General features: G+C 42.9%; 1 protein-coding gene across 6 annotated transcripts in view; it reads left to right on the forward strand.

The window, feature by feature from the left end:
• Positions 1-17062, forward strand: part of UBE4B (ubiquitination factor E4B) — a 64356-nt gene extending 47294 nt beyond the window's left edge. For all 6 annotated transcript variants that reach the window (XM_005292849.5, XM_005292845.5, XM_042852909.2 and 3 more), the window contains 10 exons: positions 2195-2322; positions 2673-2771; positions 4220-4455; positions 6306-6432; positions 7599-7743; positions 10230-10364; positions 11090-11281; positions 14291-14465; positions 15099-15245; positions 15734-17062. In XM_005292849.5, the coding sequence (XP_005292906.1) occupies positions 2195-2322; positions 2673-2771; positions 4220-4455; positions 6306-6432; positions 7599-7743; positions 10230-10364; positions 11090-11281; positions 14291-14465; positions 15099-15245; positions 15734-15795 (1446 nt within the window). In that variant the 3' untranslated portion in view covers positions 15796-17062. The remainder of the gene's footprint in view (positions 1-2194; positions 2323-2672; positions 2772-4219; positions 4456-6305; positions 6433-7598; positions 7744-10229; positions 10365-11089; positions 11282-14290; positions 14466-15098; positions 15246-15733) is intronic.
• The last annotated feature ends 37 nt before the right edge of the window (positions 17063-17099 follow it).

The raw sequence follows: 17099 nt of genomic DNA on the forward strand, positions 1-17099 counted from the left end.
ATTTGCTAACAACCATGTTTTCATAAAATGTTTGAAAATATGTCTTAGGTGTATAGGAGGATTGTTTTCAATATATTACACCAGGGGTCGGCAACCTACGGCACGCGTGCCAAACACAGCACGCGAGCTGATTTTGAGTGGCACGCTGCCTGCCCGGTGAGAGGAGGGGGCGGAGGGGCGGAAAGCACCACGCTATGGGAAGAAGCGGAGGCGGAGGGAAGCTTGGCTGCCGCAGGACCAACCCATAACCCCTCCCGCCCCCGCCCCCTCCCCCCCCGCTCTCCCCTGCGGGGGCAGGAGGCAGAAGCTTGGTTCTACAGCAGCCAAGCTTCCCCCCACCCCGCTTCTTCCCCCAGCTTGGTGCATTCCGGCCCCTTCACCTCCCCCTCCTTCTCCCTGCGCCGATGGCCCTTGCGAGGGGGAGGGGGAGCGGAGCGGCAGCATGCTCCCTGCTCCGTAGAGCAGGCAGAGAAGAGGTAGGGACGGGTCTTGGGGAAGGGGGTGGAACAGGGCATATCCCTCCCAGACCCTGCCATGAGCCGCTCAGGGCAGGGGGCTGGGAGCACCCCTACGAGCCGAGCACCCCAGCCCTCTACCCTGAACCCCCCCCACACACACAGCCTTCTCCCCTGCACCTCCACACACACTCCAGCCCTCTGCCCTGACCTCGAGTCCCCCCACAACACCCAGCCCTCTGTCCTGCACCTCCACACACACCCCAGCCCTCTGCCCTGACCTCGAGTCCCCCCCCAACACCCAGCCCTCTGCCCTGAACCCCCCCACACCCAGCCTTGTGCCCTGCACCTCCACACACACCCAGCCTTCTGCCCTTACCCCTGAACCCCCACACACACCCAGCCTTCTGCCCTGCACCTCCACACACACCCCAGCCCTCTGTCCTGACCCCTGAACTCCCTCCCCCAGACCCAGCCTTTTGCCCTGTACCCCCCCACACCCAGGCCTCTGCCCTTACCGCTGAACCCCCCCCACCCCCAGCTTTCTGCCCTGAACCCCCCACATCCCCACTGCCCTCTGCCCTGACCCCTGAATACCCCCCCACACACACCCAGCCTTCTGCCCTGCACCCCCACACACCCTCTGCCCTGACCCCTGAAACCCCGTCCCCTCTCAGGTCTGGGGTCCTGGCTGCCGGCCTTTTGCCAGCCGGCATCCTGGCCACAGGCCCCGCTCAGCCCGCTGCCGGCCTAGGTGAACAGAAACCCAGGCTGGAAGCGGGCTGAGCAGGCTGGCGGCGTAAGATCAGCATTTTAATTTAATTTTAAATGAAGCTTCTTAAACATTTTGAAAACCTTGTTTACTTTACATACAATAATAGTTTAGTTTAGTTATATATTATAGACTTAGAGAGAGACACCTTCTAAAAGACGTTAAAATGTATTACCGACATGTGAAACCTTAAATTAAAGTGAATAAATGAAGCCTCGGCACAACACTTCTGAAAGGTTGCCTACCCATGTATTACACTGTTGTATACCTGTTGACTTAAGAACACTATATAATATGCACAGTACAATACAGGATGAGAATGCTTAGCACTTATAGAGCAATTTTAAATGTAAAAGCAGATGACAAAAATCAATTCATGCAACACCCTTCTGAGGAATGACGGTGTTGCTGTTTCCATTTCTCGGATGGATAAATAACAGCACAGAGGGTGACTGACTTGCTCATGGGCTCATACAATTTCTATCTAAACTGGGTTTAGAAATCCAGAGCTCCTGACTCAGTCCTGAACTCTTTCCGAAGTGGATGTACTGGAATCCTTCATTATGAATTTCAATACCCCGTTTAATTGTTGCAACTGTAAATTGATGGGAATTTTCTACTCTGTACCATCTAGACAGCTTTTTCTGACAATTTCTCAGCTCTTCTAGCTTTTTAACTCTCCTGTTCTTACTGTTGGAATATTTGCTCCTTAACTACAAGTTAGTGAAGGTTTTCTCTTTGTGGATCTAGTTGACTTGTATTCATCTATCTTTGTTGATATATTGGGGGATTTTTTTAAGTGTCCTGTTCTTTGGGCAATGATAAAATATTTTGTATGGAGGGAGGGGCAGAACTGTCTTAATTATTGGGAGTGTTGAGTGGAGTGGATGGATTTGACCTTCATACTGTGTTTCTTATATCTTGCTCTTGATTAGCCTTTTGTGTGCATCTTCTCCTCCTCCTGCAGAAACTGGTGCGGTGCAAGGCGTGTGCAGATGCTGGCTTGCTAGATGAGAACTTTCTAAGGAGGTGTCTGAATTTTTATGGTATGGTGATTCAGCTGTTGCTTCGAATCCTCGACCCTGCCTACCCCAAGTGAGTTTCAGGGCTGGGTGTGTAAATCACTATCTGAAATATCTGATACCAGCTGTGTCTACCTCAGCATTTCCACCTACCGGGACTCCTAAATTTTGTGATAGTCAATGAATGACTATTTTTAGACTGTAAGTCTGATTTATGTAGTTATTTCAGTTACAGCTGTGAAAACCTGAGTTATGTTTTGCTAATCGGAAGGGCTGAGATTGGATTTTTAAACTTCCAATATTTATGAGGATATCTATAAAGGGCCATTCGGCAATTCCGTAGGCGAACGCAGAAGATATTATTTAACCCTGGTATTCCGCTGTCCTCGTTTTAACCCTGCCGCTGTCTTTTCTATTCCACAGCATAATACTGCCTTTAAATCCTGATGTCCCGAAGATGTTTGCAGCACTGCCCGAGTTTTATGTAGAAGATGTTGCTGAATTTTTATTTTTTATTGTACAGTAAGTGAAGTCATGTTTGAGGCAAACTATTATGCTTCCCAATCCTACATCACAGACGGTGTTCTTGTAATTGTCTATGGGCTCCCTTCTCTATAACTGAAAACCAGTCAGAACTCTGAGCTAAGTCAGTTCCAGTTTCAGCGCAAAGAGAGGGACTAATAAGAAAAAGATCAATGATTTCTCTGGAGGGGAAAAAAGCAGAAAAAGAAGGGTGAGGGGAAGCAAACTGTGGTGAATATCAGTTACCTAGACCTTGCAGGCCTCCCGTGTGCATGTCTGAGAGGGTAGATCCAGGGTTTGCTTTAGCTGTGCTTTTTCCCCCTCTCTCTGGTCTTTTCCTACTCCTTGGGTTTTTTATCTAATCTTCTTCCATTTCTCTAATATTTTCTTGCTTTTGTGAGTCTCTGTCCCTCTTCCCAGCTCACTAGAAGGCTGCCTGCTGCCTGGGCAGATGGGCTAAGCATTTGTTGGGGACTCATACAGCTAGGCTGGTTTGCTGTTGCACAAAGCTGTGTACCATGAGAACCAAGAGGAGAAGGTTGTGGCAGTGGGCTGTTGCCATTGCATGCAGCCCTCTCCATGTTAGCTGCTTTGGTTGCTGACTGCATTCGGAGTCATTGCAGAAAGAGGAATGGGGTTGTGGACATGGCTTTCAAAGAGACAATTTCTGCTTTACCCACAGGCATAGGAGCATTTTTGCAGAGGAGATTGCCTTATTCCAGGTCTGCCCCAATCTCCTTTGCTGCCCAGGTCTCTCTTAGAATAGTCTGTAGGGGGCTCACCAGTGACACTGCCCTTCAGAATGGGAAATGCTTTCCTAGACTATTATAAATTGAATGTAATACCATGTGTTGTTAAAAAGGCAATTTCTCTTAGATATCGTAATAAGGTCTGAGGTATTAACCATCTCTAGAGCAGTATTAAAGATAAGAAATAACACACTAATAAATAAACGCCCTTTAATTTGTAGATTTGCCAGAATCACATTAACTTCTAAGAGTTACCTCATTAAAGGCGAATATGGCTGTTCCCTCAGATTTGTGGGTCCACTGGTGTTCATAGAATTCAGGAGATCTCAGACCTCCTCCAACCCCATGTCCATCCCCTGTCTTTCTCACAGTGCTTCAAAGAGAGGCAGCAGTTGTCCCTGCCTCCCTGGGAGGTGGCAAGCATTAAAGTGGCACTTCAAAGTAGTGTTGACTCCATATGAAATGCAACAACTGATTGTCGCTGTGCTTCAAAGGTGGTCCCAGGAAACTATTATTGGCAAGAGCGGCTAATGTATCTGAATCAGAGTTTAGTTTCCATAATGACTTATGCTTTTGCTAGGGCTAACAGGTAGTCTGACCTGAGTTGCCTGAGACAATATGTAGTTGAATCCTTTACAGGTTTTGCATTCTCTCCCCCCCACCCCCCCCCCACTCCCCCCCCCCCGCACCTCTTTTCAGATATTCTCCTCAGGTGCTTTATGAGCCCTGCACTCAGGACATTGTGATGTTCCTTGTTGTGATGCTGTGCAACCAGAACTACATCCGAAACCCGTATCTGGTAGCAAAGCTGGTGGAGGTGATGTTCATGACAAACCCAGCTGTTCAGCCACGGACACAGAAGTTCTTTGAAATGATTGAGAATCATCCTCTCTCCACTAAATTGTTAGTCCCCTCGCTGATGAAGTTTTATACAGGTAAGATATTGTGTTTGCAGGGTATTGATCAACACAGTGAGTGGTGAAAGCTTTGTAGGGCAAGAGGTTCTGTCAGTCTGCTTAGGCTCTAAAAAAAATCCATCAGTCCTTTGGAACATCTTTAGCTGATGTCTTGTCATATTGCTTTCTGACCATCTTTGTGCTGCTTTATTGTAGCCTGACACTAGCAGTGCTGCAGTGGCACTTTGATTCCAAGGCAGGAAAGCTGCTTCTTTTGAGGGGTGGGGGGGGGGGGAACACGTGGCGCTTGGAGCTGAAATTTTTTTGTGCATGAGCTTGTAAGTACTCTGATAGCCACATAAACCTTGGACAGCCCTTGAGGGCTCTGCCCCTGGGAAGTCATCAGTCCCCTTCAATCCACTCTGATGTCCCATCTCTCCTAGCTGCCTTTTGCTTTTCAAACATACATCCCAGGGATCCAGTGAGTCTAGGTGGCCTTTCAACTATCTCAGCTTCAGATCTACCATGATCTGCCAGCTTTACTGCACTGTGGAGCACAGAGTCGTAGAACATATAGGCGTTGAATTGAATAGGGCAGAAAAGGAATCCTATAGTCCTACACACAAATGCTATTTTTCTTTTCCTAAAAAAAATAAAAATAAAAACAAAGAAAGCCTAAACTAATACAATATGCAGATATTTTAAATGCACAAAAATTAATTCATTTGAGTATTCTGGCTTCACCTTTTTTTCAGTTCTTTTTTTCTTGCTTAATTTCATTATTTGGCTACATCCTTCTGCCGTATTCTGTTTTATGTTAATGTGACCTTTAACTTTTGTACAGTGCCACTTACTCTGGGATGGTCACTACAGAAGAATAAGTGTATAGTATAATCTCCAAGCAGTTCAAAGTTATCGCTCTAGTAAGCATTTATTGATTACACGGCGCATGTTTTCAGCCACTAATAACCATATTATTTTCCCTGAAAAACATCAACCAATCTGAACCAAAAAACTCAAGTTAATTAGTAAAATCTAAAAAATCAAAACCAAAAGCAATACCCCAGAAAGGGAGAAGAACCATATACCCTATGAGGCACGCTAGAGATTTCATTATTGCTATTGATTTTACATGGATAGTGATCAGATGCTGTGGTGATGAGCAGAAATATTAAACACTGAGAGACATGGATATTCTTAAATCAGATTACTACACATTTGAAAGAGGTCTACAGTTGATGTAGAAACAACTCAATTTCCTGATTTTTAGAGGTATGGGGGGGTTAGGGTGATTAAAATACTCAACATAATGTTGAGGTAGCAGATTTTTTTTGTATTCAGTAATCCAGTTTTTTTATGGGTCTCTATATTGACTTTAATTATTTATCTTTAGCACCTCACACACTGGAGAGCCCAAACCATGCAGATTTTTTTAAACATGGAATAAAAGTAGTATGTAAGGTATTCTCCTCCTCCAAAGATGCTGCATCATGAGACTTGCTTTCCTTTGAAAGGAAGATTGATTCTGAGAAATAAAGTGAGCAATGCCCCTTTAAAATGGGGACCAAGATGGAGTTTTACAGATGTCAGAGTGGTAACTGTGTTAGTCTGCATCAGCAAAAACAACAAGGCATCTGATGAAATGGATTCTAGCCCACGAAAGCTTATGCCCAAATAAATGTGTTAGTCGCTAAGATGCCACAAGAATTCCTCATTGTTTTTACAGATGTGATTTATTTTTTTGCAGCTTTTAGTTGTACCTCATCAGTTAGATTGGGAGGGTGGGGAGTGTGGTACATGGGTACCTAGTAATCAGCACAGCATACTGGAGGGAAATTTTGATGATGGGGTTCTAGTTTTACTACTGGGGTCTTCTATTTTCTTCTCAGATGTTGAGCACACTGGAGCCACCAGCGAGTTCTATGACAAATTTACAATCCGCTACCATATCAGCACCATTTTCAAAAGCCTTTGGCAGAACATAGCTCATCACGGCACCTTCATGGAAGAGTTCAAGTGAGTAAAATGTTGTAAATGCCAGAGATAACTGCTCAGACACTCGCCTTGGATTTCTGAAGTGTGGAGACGACTGGAGTAAGGATCTGAGGCTGATCCCTCCAACTAGGATATGTAGCCGGAGAGCCAGACTACTCAAAGATATTTAGCTTCAGAACATGAAAAAAATGTACAAGACCCAGAGCTGCAAGAAGAAAACTCCCCCCAGTATTTATTTTCAAATGTGCCTCCCTATGCTGCTGTGCATACTGCTTGCTTCTCTGTTGTGTTGGAGGGCACATCTTCTGCACTCTTCCCATTCCTTGGTCATGTTATGCCACAGATACTGTGGAAAATGTGCTTCCTTTAGTCTTTGTTGGTTGCCACCTTATGCTTCTTCTGAGTGTTTTCCTGAGCTCACAGTGGTGATCCCAGTTGGGAACCACTGTGTATTTTTCTGAGCATACTGTTTTTTTGTTTCCAGTTAAATCATAGAATATCAGGGTTGAAAGGGACCTCAGGAGGTTATCTAGTCCAACCCTCTCCTCAAAGCAGGACCAATCCCCAAATCCCTAAATGTTCAATCCCTCAAGAATTGAACTCACAATCCTGGGTTTAGCAGGCCAATGCTCAAACCACTGAGCTATCCCTCCCCCCACAATTGTTAATATCTGTCATCGTGTTATAGTCCAAATGTGCAGAGACAGGGATTATCTGTTTCATCCTTTTATTCCCCCTGCTGGTCTGTCCCAGATTTCATTTCCAGACCCTGGTGGCGTTTATTTGAGCCTCTCATGTGAGTACCTAGATATTTGACAATTTTTCTGTCACTGGCCAACAAGAGCTGCTTTATCCATTGAAAAAGGATTTTCCCTCCTCCTGTTTTACTCTTGTTTGGACTCTCTTCTTGCTCTTACTTTGCTATTACTGTCAGGAAGGGGAAGAGGCCTCTTTTGATCAGTCCCAGCTTACATGATTAGGCCTTTCCACTATAGCCATTCTAAACACAGAGGAATGTAGGGTGCCTCTGGACTCTGATTCACCTGGCCTGTGGAGTGGGGGAATTAATTATTCAAACCGTGGTATGAAGAAGGAATGTTGCTAGTGCTCCAGGCTGAGAGATGCATTGTGGGGATTGAATGCTCCTGGGTACTGTGCAGCGATAAATGCATTTCAATGTTTTCCAGCTCTGGGAAGCAGTTTGTTCGCTATATCAACATGCTGATAAATGACACAACTTTCTTGCTGGACGAGAGTCTGGAGTCCCTAAAACGGATCCATGAAGTTCAAGAGGAGATGAAGAACAAAGAACAGTGGGACCTGCTGCCTAGGGTGCGCATGGTTTTTTTTTCCACAGTGCCCCTTCCTTTCTTATGCTAAGATTTCTTTGGCTATGGGGAGCAGCCCCTGCAGGTAGCATTGCTTGCTGCTACCATGGGCAGGGTCACTTTGGGAATTGCTTCCTGAAAGAGAATCCAGGCTGCAGAGCTATGTCAGTGGCATTGGGGGGGAGGGTATATGAGGCTTTTAAGAGATTGTGTATTTAAAATGCTAAATGGAGAAATTGAGGTTTATAATCCTTTTTCAAAGGAAGTTCTGGAAGATGCCCACCAGCTGAGTTCACTTCAAAGAACTGTCCCAGTGAGGAGATTTTTTTTCTCCTAATGTATTGAGCTCGAAGCAGGCTTTGGGATGGAATGGAAGAGAATAAATTCCAGGATTCAGGGTTGTTATATAATAATTGTATGCATTCACCAACCAATGTCAGATATTTTTATACTGAGGTTACTGATTCAAAAATCTGAAATAAAAAAGATAGATAGAAAGGGAAGATCCATATTGCGGAGTTCCTTTCAGATGAGAATGTTCTAAAGTCTGTATTTTCCCATAGCATTACTTCCTCCTTTTGATACAGATAAGCATTAGCTATCCCAAAACTTTTATACAACAAGAATGTGGACAGCTGGTTCAGATAGAGCAGATGAGTGCAAATCTTGGAAGTGGATAATCCTTACAATGCAAACAGTGGTGGCAAAAAATAGAGCATTAAAGCCCTATGTAAAGTAGGCAGCTGGATTATTCTCTTCTTAAATAGTCTTGGATAAACTTAAAATATACTGGGATAGTAAATGACTGTATGCAGTTGTCCTGGGATTCACTTACCATACAGTTGTGGAAATATTCTGCATGGTTGTAATCTTTGGTGCTTAAGTGGCTGCATGTGTATGTGTGAAGGAGAAGATGGAAGTTCCACTCTGTAGTTATAATGGATTATCTAGTTGCAGACGTGTTGATGTCTGTGATGTTTGTCAGAGGGGGAAGAATACAAATTTACTGTAGTGAGTTAAAAGTTAGAGATAGAAACGACCGTTTAGATTAGAGTCCAGTCCATTGACAAGTGCAGGATATAATCCCGATAGAAGATTTACCAAATATTAAACTGACAGCTGCACTTGGCTGTAGTCAGCAACACTGTCTTCTTTTCTAGAAGTGGCTCCAACACGGCACCCTGTAGGGAATTAGCATTTAGAACTTTCTCAGGGTTTTGGATCAGCAGAGGCTAATGTAGCCCTTGGCAGGAGGGGGGATAGCTCCATGGCTGATGAAGGTCTCAAAGTCCAGCTCTTACTGTTCCTTACTTTAGACCTAACTTTCCTTCTGGACTTCACAGTATCGTTCTCACATTCGTTGTTGTCACCAAGTGGAACTCCCTATATGAGGAACATCTATATTCCATGTTGATAATTGGAGTCCTACTGACTGGGTGTACGATTGTAAATAACATTCTTCCATACAACCTGTATGAAGTTAGAGTTGGAACAGTTCTGTTTATGACCTCCAGTCCATCCTCCAGCTAGGGCAGAATGGTTCTCTGTAATGTATTCTCCAGCACTTTTTTGTCAAATCTAGTTTTAATAGAAGATTCGGAAATCATTAATAGGTTGTGACATACAGGTCATGAGTCATGTTTCAAATCTAGGGAAACTTTACCTTTCAGGTGACAAACAGCATGACCTTGACACCTAACAGTCCTGTAGGAGCTTGCTGCTAATTGTTCAGAGCTGAAAGTTGTGCAATAACTGATCCACATGACTCTTTCTGATTTACCTTTGAAAGATGTGTGGATCTCTGAGAGCCCTTATCTCTTTCCCATAAAAGTAATTAAGAAAAAAGATTCAAAGTGCAGTTCTGGATCAACAAAGTGACATTCTAAAAAATCACCTTCACAACTTCTGCTTCATGTGTTCAGTCAGAATCAGGTTTGCTCTTCTGAAGCCTTTATGACCATTTATCCCTGTTAGCATGGCAGAGCCGTTACTAGGTGAAGGAGTGAACTGACACATCTATAGAATTGTTCCAATTTTAGAAGCTTTATTACCTGTGTTAATGAACAAGCCAGAAAGAACCCAGCCTGACTCTCCGCTCCAACATTGACTCTGCAGTGCTGGTATTTTGGGATAGGGGAGAAACCCAACCCACCCTTTTAATTGTATGTTGAGCAAATTGGATATGGAATCAGTGAGACTCACTAAACATGGGACCCCATCACGATATCATTTGTACAATCATTTTTTGGCGTGATACAGCACTTTACAGCCTTGCTACTATCCACTTTTATACCCCTCCACCACACCAGACTTTTGTCTAGGACATGCGACTGAAGGGGAGCTGTACCTTAAATAAAAGAGCAGCATCTTACAACAACTTGAACCACAGTCTGTAACTCTGCTCCCTGCCAAAAGGATGTTAGAGCATGTCCGTTAGCTATTGAGTAGGGCGTTATAAGGACTTGTAATTGTGGCATGTTTATTTTCTAGGACCAGCAACAGGCTCGGCAGTCTCAGCTCGCTCAGGATGAGCGTGTGTCTCGCTCATATCTTGCCCTGGCAACAGAAACTGTTGATATGTTCCATATCCTTACCAAGCAGGTTCAGAAGCCTTTCCTCAGACCTGTAAGTATAAACTGTTCTGCTCTAGTGTTCCTCATTGCCTGCCTGGTTTCCAGCTTCTTTAATATGCGGATTGGCTCTTTTTCTTTACTAGATAAAATCCTGGAGATAAGCTGTAATGTTATCCACAGTGCACTGAAATCTAATTCTAGGCATATGTATTATAGATAGCAATGATTTGGTGCTATAAAATGCATTTCCTTAGTCCCTGAGATGTTAATGGTGCTTTTAGACATGTCACAGATTCCCTCGGTGTTTGGATTATAACAAGCATGTTACGATGATGCTGAGATTGGATGGTAGGAAGGGCATTCTAGGATCTATGTTTGTGGAGACTGTTTCTGTCCTTCCAGCCTGAGAAAAGTCACCGTGATTGTTGCAATCTGAAGAGGGACATAGGCATGTGATGTTTTCATCTTGTCACCAGCAGAAGAAACACCACCTGGAATTATATTACTTTTTTTAAATGTGTGGTTTTGGGCAGATATTCAGTACAAGTTGCATTGTTTTCTACTTCATATGATGAACACTTGAGTTTGGATACAAGTATAACTGCTTGGAGATAGCAGTGAGGAAAGGCTCACTGTGTGAAACTTATGAAATCAGTGGCAGTCTTCTTGAAGAGAAATCATAGTCTAATTCCTGAGCCAGATGCATGGGGCCCTTAAGGTGGTGTCCCTTCCCCAGTGCTTCCTCGTTTTCATTTGTACGTTATTTTGGCCTTCTAGGAACTTGGACCACGATTGGCTGCTATGCTGAACTTTAACCTTCAGCAATTGTGTGGCCCCAAGTGCCGTGACCTGAAAGTTGAAAACCCTGAAAAATATGGGTTTGAACCAAAGAAGCTGTTGGACCAACTGACTGATATTTACCTGCAGTTAGATTGTGCTCGCTTTGCTAAAGCAATTGCTGACGACCAGGTGAGCTCCAGAAAGAGAGATGGGTTTGGTGGTGGTGTGGGTAAACAGAACTGGCAGAGCTTTGCAGAATCACTCCTGGAAGAGCTTGCCCACTATCTGTGCATTGCCAACCAACCTCCTTCAAATGCATCTTTTCAATTTACTTTCCATGATTAATCTCTGCTTGGGCACTCTCTTCTCCTTTGAGACAGGTACGTTTATAAAGTGCTTTGCAAACCTATAGTGCTATATAAATAATGTATAGTCATTCTTCGAATATATGTAGCACTTTACATATGCAGATCATTTTACAAACATTAACCATTACCTGCTTAGCCTCCCGTGACACAGATGGTCTCTGGCAGAACTGGGATTGTGATCTAAGGGCCTCTTCTCACAAACTTAGGTTCATTCCTCTAGAACATATTTCCTTCCATCAATAATCATTAGAGTGACACTTCTATATAAAATGCTGTCGTGTGTGTGTGTATGTGATCGATCATATAGGTAAACTATGGCTGATCTGTAACCTTGGTTCCTTGTCCTGTTTGAGAGTTGAAAGGACAAATGTTGGTCCAGCGTTGTGTACAAAGCCAAGCTTTTCAGAATCCAAAGACCAATAGAAATGTTTCCATGGCAGCTTAGAATTCTGATGGAAATGGTTTTAAAATACACGGACCCTCACTAGAACGCGGGGTTTTGGATCCATGCGCAGTCCTGTGTTAACGCGGGGACCGCATTACCACGGATTCCAATGAAGGTAATTAAATTTGGGATCCATGCACAGTCCTGTGTTATAAGCGAATTCGCGCTATATAGAAGCGCATTCTAGCGAGGGTCTGGTGTAAGTAAATATTCCCCTTTGTGTGTGCACCTCCAAGCAGCAGAACTGTGGAAGTGGCTTGATTGATTTTTTTTTTTTTCCCCTCCCCTCGTGCTGTGTCTTCTCCCCCCTCTCCCCCCCCCCAGTTAGGCTGAGAAATACAGGAAACAAACAGCATAAATAGAGAAAAGTAAATTGGATTTTTCCGTTCTGATGATCTCACATGGTGTCAATAATGTAGGTAAAAAGATGCCTTTTGTTAACTATCTATAACTTTGAAATTGACAGTGTTCCTTTAACACTATTCCAGTTCCCAGACCATTATGCTTTATTTTAGTTTGTCACCACCTCGCTGCTGTGCATTTGAATTGTAACTAGTACAAATGAGTTAATGTTGCATAACACAAAGCGGCTTCTCATTTAAAAAAAATAAAATAAAAAAGAATGGGGGAGTGACTCGTGTCTTGTCAATGACAGGAAGGATAATCCAAGAAAATACATGATGCTATAATAGCGATTGGGTAAAAAGTGTATTCTAAAATGTCACCTGTGTGTGGCAGAGATGTTCTGATGCATCTCTGATTTACAAATCCTAGCACGTAGAAGAAATTTGAAGAGCTTTGCCAGCCCCCAGGCGCAATGCCATAGTTATGTTCTCCCCTCCAGGTTGGCATGAAGTTTGGGTGGGCACACTGTGTCCTGAGCATTGAATACAATGTTTCAGTGAGATCTATAATACAGAGTAGAGAATTACCACTGTGTTTAGAACACTTTAAAATTCCCAAAGAAAACAGAAATTCGTCAAACCCAGTATGTTAAATCGTGTTTGTTCCTTAGCTCAGTCTCATACTGTGTAGTTTAATAGGTGTTTATTAAGAGGGCTTTTGAAACTATGAAAATAAAATTTTAAAGGCTTATTTCAAAGCCCAGCACTCTGAAGATACGTGTAGGTGGCTTTATAGACTCCAGAACATGAGCAGTTTGCAAAAGTCCTTGTATATAGCTTTATTCTTAAGTTTTGGTTAAACTGATGCCTAAGTCAGTTGAAGCTGTAAAGTGTGCGTTGTGCCTGTGGCAAGTGTACCTGTGCAGTTCTAGAAGCAGTGTGCTGCATGGTGCATCGAACTGGCAGGCTCCCAGCAGGTACCAACTCCCTCACTCAGACTTCTTGCTCATTTTTGCAGCAGGATTTTTTTGCTGTTAAGGATCATTCTTCTTCTGTCCCTTCCCAGAATTGTCTTCTACTTTTGTCACACAGATAAACAAATCCTCAGACTATCCCTATAGCAACTGCATGCCCGTTTTTAGCTGGTTCACCCCCCCCCCCCCTCCCCAATGCACCTGATTACCAGTATCCTGCTGGTGGGTGGGCTAGATACTCTGTGCTTTCATCCTTGTTTTCAAGATTTCCCCAGTGTCATACTGATTCCCACATCCCAACACTTGCATGGCATGTAACTACCCTTGGCAATAATTATAGCAATTAATAATTCAGAAAAGCCAAACTCTAGGTAATGTTTCCACCAACATGTGCGAATTCATCTGTGTTCATGTTGTGCCTTGTGGAAAAAGATGACTCTATATTCTAATCAGTTATCCCAGTTGCAAGGCAGGTTGGGAGATTTGGGCACACTGCTATTCCTCCTTACTGCATCACCTTGTGCCATGATCATCTCACAAGCAAATCAGGGTTGGGATGAATCAGTTATTGGAAGAATACCTAAAAGAACTGATTGGGGGATGGTGGTGATTCAGTAGATGACACTCTTCCCTCTGAAAGAGGTGGTAGTGGAGCCTGTGTAGTTGAAGCTGCCATTCTTTTAGATGAAATATAAAATATAACTCTTGTGTTCATCGCACGTGTCACAAAAGTAAGGGTGGTAACCCAGGTGTTCTGAGTAAACACCAACTCTGACAATTAAGTTCAGCCTCCATAAACTCCTCTACAACTCCAATTGGATATATTACTCTTCATTTCCTATCCTACATAGATACACTGGTGCAGCAGCTGCACTCCATCCCAGAAGTAGCTACATTTCAGTGTTCAGTGAAGTGATTCCTCTATATCCTCTTGCCTACCTCACATTAGTGTTAAGGCTTAATTACTTAATTTTTACAAAGCGTTTTAAGATCCTTAGATGAAAGATGCTATAACTGAGCTAAGTTGTCACTAGTTCACATTTTTTCCTTATGCTGCTTGCTTGCAGAGGTCCTACAGCAAAGAGCTATTTGAGGAGGTTATTTCAAAGATGAGGAAGGCTGGAATCAAGTCCACGATAGCAATAGAAAAATTCAAACTGCTGGCAGAGAAAGTGGAGGAAATTGTTGCCAAGAATGCCCGTGCAGAAATCGATTATAGCGATGCTCCAGATGAATTCAGAGGCAGGTTGATTTTTTTTAATATTAACTTTTTTGGGAGGGGGGGAAGAGTTCAGTTGCTTAAAGTACGTATAAGGTATGTATAATTTAAACCTGTGATTTCTAATGGAAACAGCCTACTCTGTAGTCCTGAATCTTCCACCAATTCAGTGAAACAGTTCAGGTTTGAGTGAAGAGAGCAAAGCTGTTCATGGACTGCATTATTCATAACTAGCCATGTGCTTAGACCAGCTTTGCAAACATGGGTCATAAAACAGTACAAGATCTCTGAGAGCATAGGGAAATGCTCGCACTTTACACTTCGTTCTCCTTCCTAACTTAAAGTGAATGGTCAGCTCTGCATTCTAGGGCAGCCTTCATCCCAGCAATTCCCCATTTCCAGCAGCAGTTGCCCACCTGTATGAGATCTAATCTGATGCTACCTTCACACCAATTCTGGATCAGTTGGCAGGAGACACCTAAGAAAGCTGCTTTTCCTCCCTTTGGGTTACCCTGTGTCACTTCAGTAATGTATCTCATCCTCAATGATCCAGAGAGATTCACCAGGTCACTTCTGTGCTGTGAGGCATCAGGAAAGCACTTACTTTTTCTTCTGTTTCTTTAATTTAATTACATAAGATTCATCTGTCTCTTCAGATCCACTCATGGACACTCTTATGACTGACCCTGTGAGGCTGCCATCTGGAACGATCATGGACAGATCAATCATCCTACGACACCTGCTGAACTCCTCCACTGACCCCTTCAATCGGCAGACACTGACAGAAAATATGCTAGAACCAGGTAGCTCTGCCTTTGTATTGATGGAGGGTTGTACCCTTGGGTATGTCTCAGGCTTCTGAAGGGCAGTGTCATAGCCTGGATAGAACAGCAGTCCTGTTCTGCCCTCCCCTCTCTCAGCTTTGGCCCCGAGTCTCTCAGAAAAGTTCTAAGTTTTATTCTTTGCAGTCTGTCTTTGTATTGTTCCCTTCTTTATCTGAATGAGTCCAGAGCTCCCACCATTTAGGCTAGTGCATTTTATAATGGTAGGTAAATATTATATTCACTTCATAGATAGATAAAGTGAGGTAGAGAGAGATTAAGTGATTTGCGTGAAGTCACACGGCAAATTCATTACCAGCGCAGAAAATAGAGCTCTGGGGTTCCCTCTTCATTCTCTGTCCTAACCAAAGGACAGCACTATTTGTCCCATAGTGGTTTCTCAGCTTAATGTTTCTATAACTTCACAAATTTCACATTAACCATTTAATTTTTTTTCTCTTCATTCCAAGTGCCAGAACTGAAAGAGCAAATCCAAGCTTGGATGAGAGACAAGCAGAACACTGACCATTAAAAACTCCCTTGCAGTGCACGCCAAGGCCAATGAGAAGAGCAGGGCATGGATTGATGTAGTGATGATGGTGCATATAATCCATTGGAAGCTGAAGACGGAATTAACGTTCAGGGTGCCCACCACCACTGACTTGTAGTAATGACCAGAAGCATGTGGACGAGAAGAAAAGCAGCTTAATTCTTGTACATATATTTAAGTGATAACAATGGTCAATAGTGTGGAGGACAAATTAGGAAGTTTCTAATGTTACAAAACAAAGTCCTTCAATATGTCACAATTTGGGGGTTTTACAGCTGAATTATTTTAGCAAAAATGAATGGATCAGGGCAGCATCCCTTCAACTTTATTTTTTACAGCCAGATATTCATTAATTTGATTGTGGTTAGAACCTTGGACACTTTGCTGCTAAAATAACATTTTTTTCCCTTACCCCCCCTCTCCCCCCAAACCTGCACTGCTGTCTTTTTTTTTGGTAATGCAAACGAAAACAAAACTCCCCAGTGAAAATAGTCCTTCCCCTGCCCCCAGGAGAACATATTCTGTGAGATAATTGTGCCTGCAACAAAGTGTTAATCTTGGGATCGTATTTTTATATTATACATATTCGCATATTTGTTTTTTAATTGGTGTTAGATGACACACAAGAATAATAATTTAAAAAAATTTTGACACACGGATTTTAAGTTGTTCTTTGAGATGTCCCTTTTCTTTATGTTGAATAGAGAAAATCTTGATGCTCTGGTATTTTTGAAAAGCCTTATGATAGAACATGTTGAAACAGCTGCTACCAAGGAGGTGTTTGGGAATGCCAGGACTTCAGTGACTTAAAATAAAGAAATAAATAAATTCTTTTAAAGCCGGAGACATAGTATGCTAAGTGACAGTTCTGAGCCGTTACAGTTTGTCTCTGGAGAGTGGATCCTTTTATTCTTGGAGCCTGTAATTTGGGGTGGGGGTCATTTTTATGTTGCGTACCAGTTTGTATCCATGGCTTGGCCTTACCAAAGCAAAAAGGGTGCAGGAAATGTAGAATTACATTTTTAAAAAAAAAACTAAAACCAAAAAAAAAAAATTTTTTTGTATTACTGCCCCCTGCTTAAGATACTTGAATTTCCTTTTTAAAAAGGATTTGAAACCGCAGTGTTTTAAAATTAAGCCTGTAAAAAAAAAAAAAAAAATTGTTTCTTTTTGTTTTTCGCTGACAGTGTCCTCTGTTCAGTTCCTGACTCTTGAACTAAAATAAATGGTGATACACATTCGCAAGGAACCTTCTGTCTCCCCATCTTTCAGTGACTTGTTGAAGG

The sequence above is a fragment of the Chrysemys picta genome, chromosome 21 (genome assembly GCF_011386835.1).
Source record: "Chrysemys picta bellii isolate R12L10 chromosome 21, ASM1138683v2, whole genome shotgun sequence".
Taxonomy (NCBI): domain Eukaryota; kingdom Metazoa; phylum Chordata; order Testudines; family Emydidae; genus Chrysemys; species Chrysemys picta.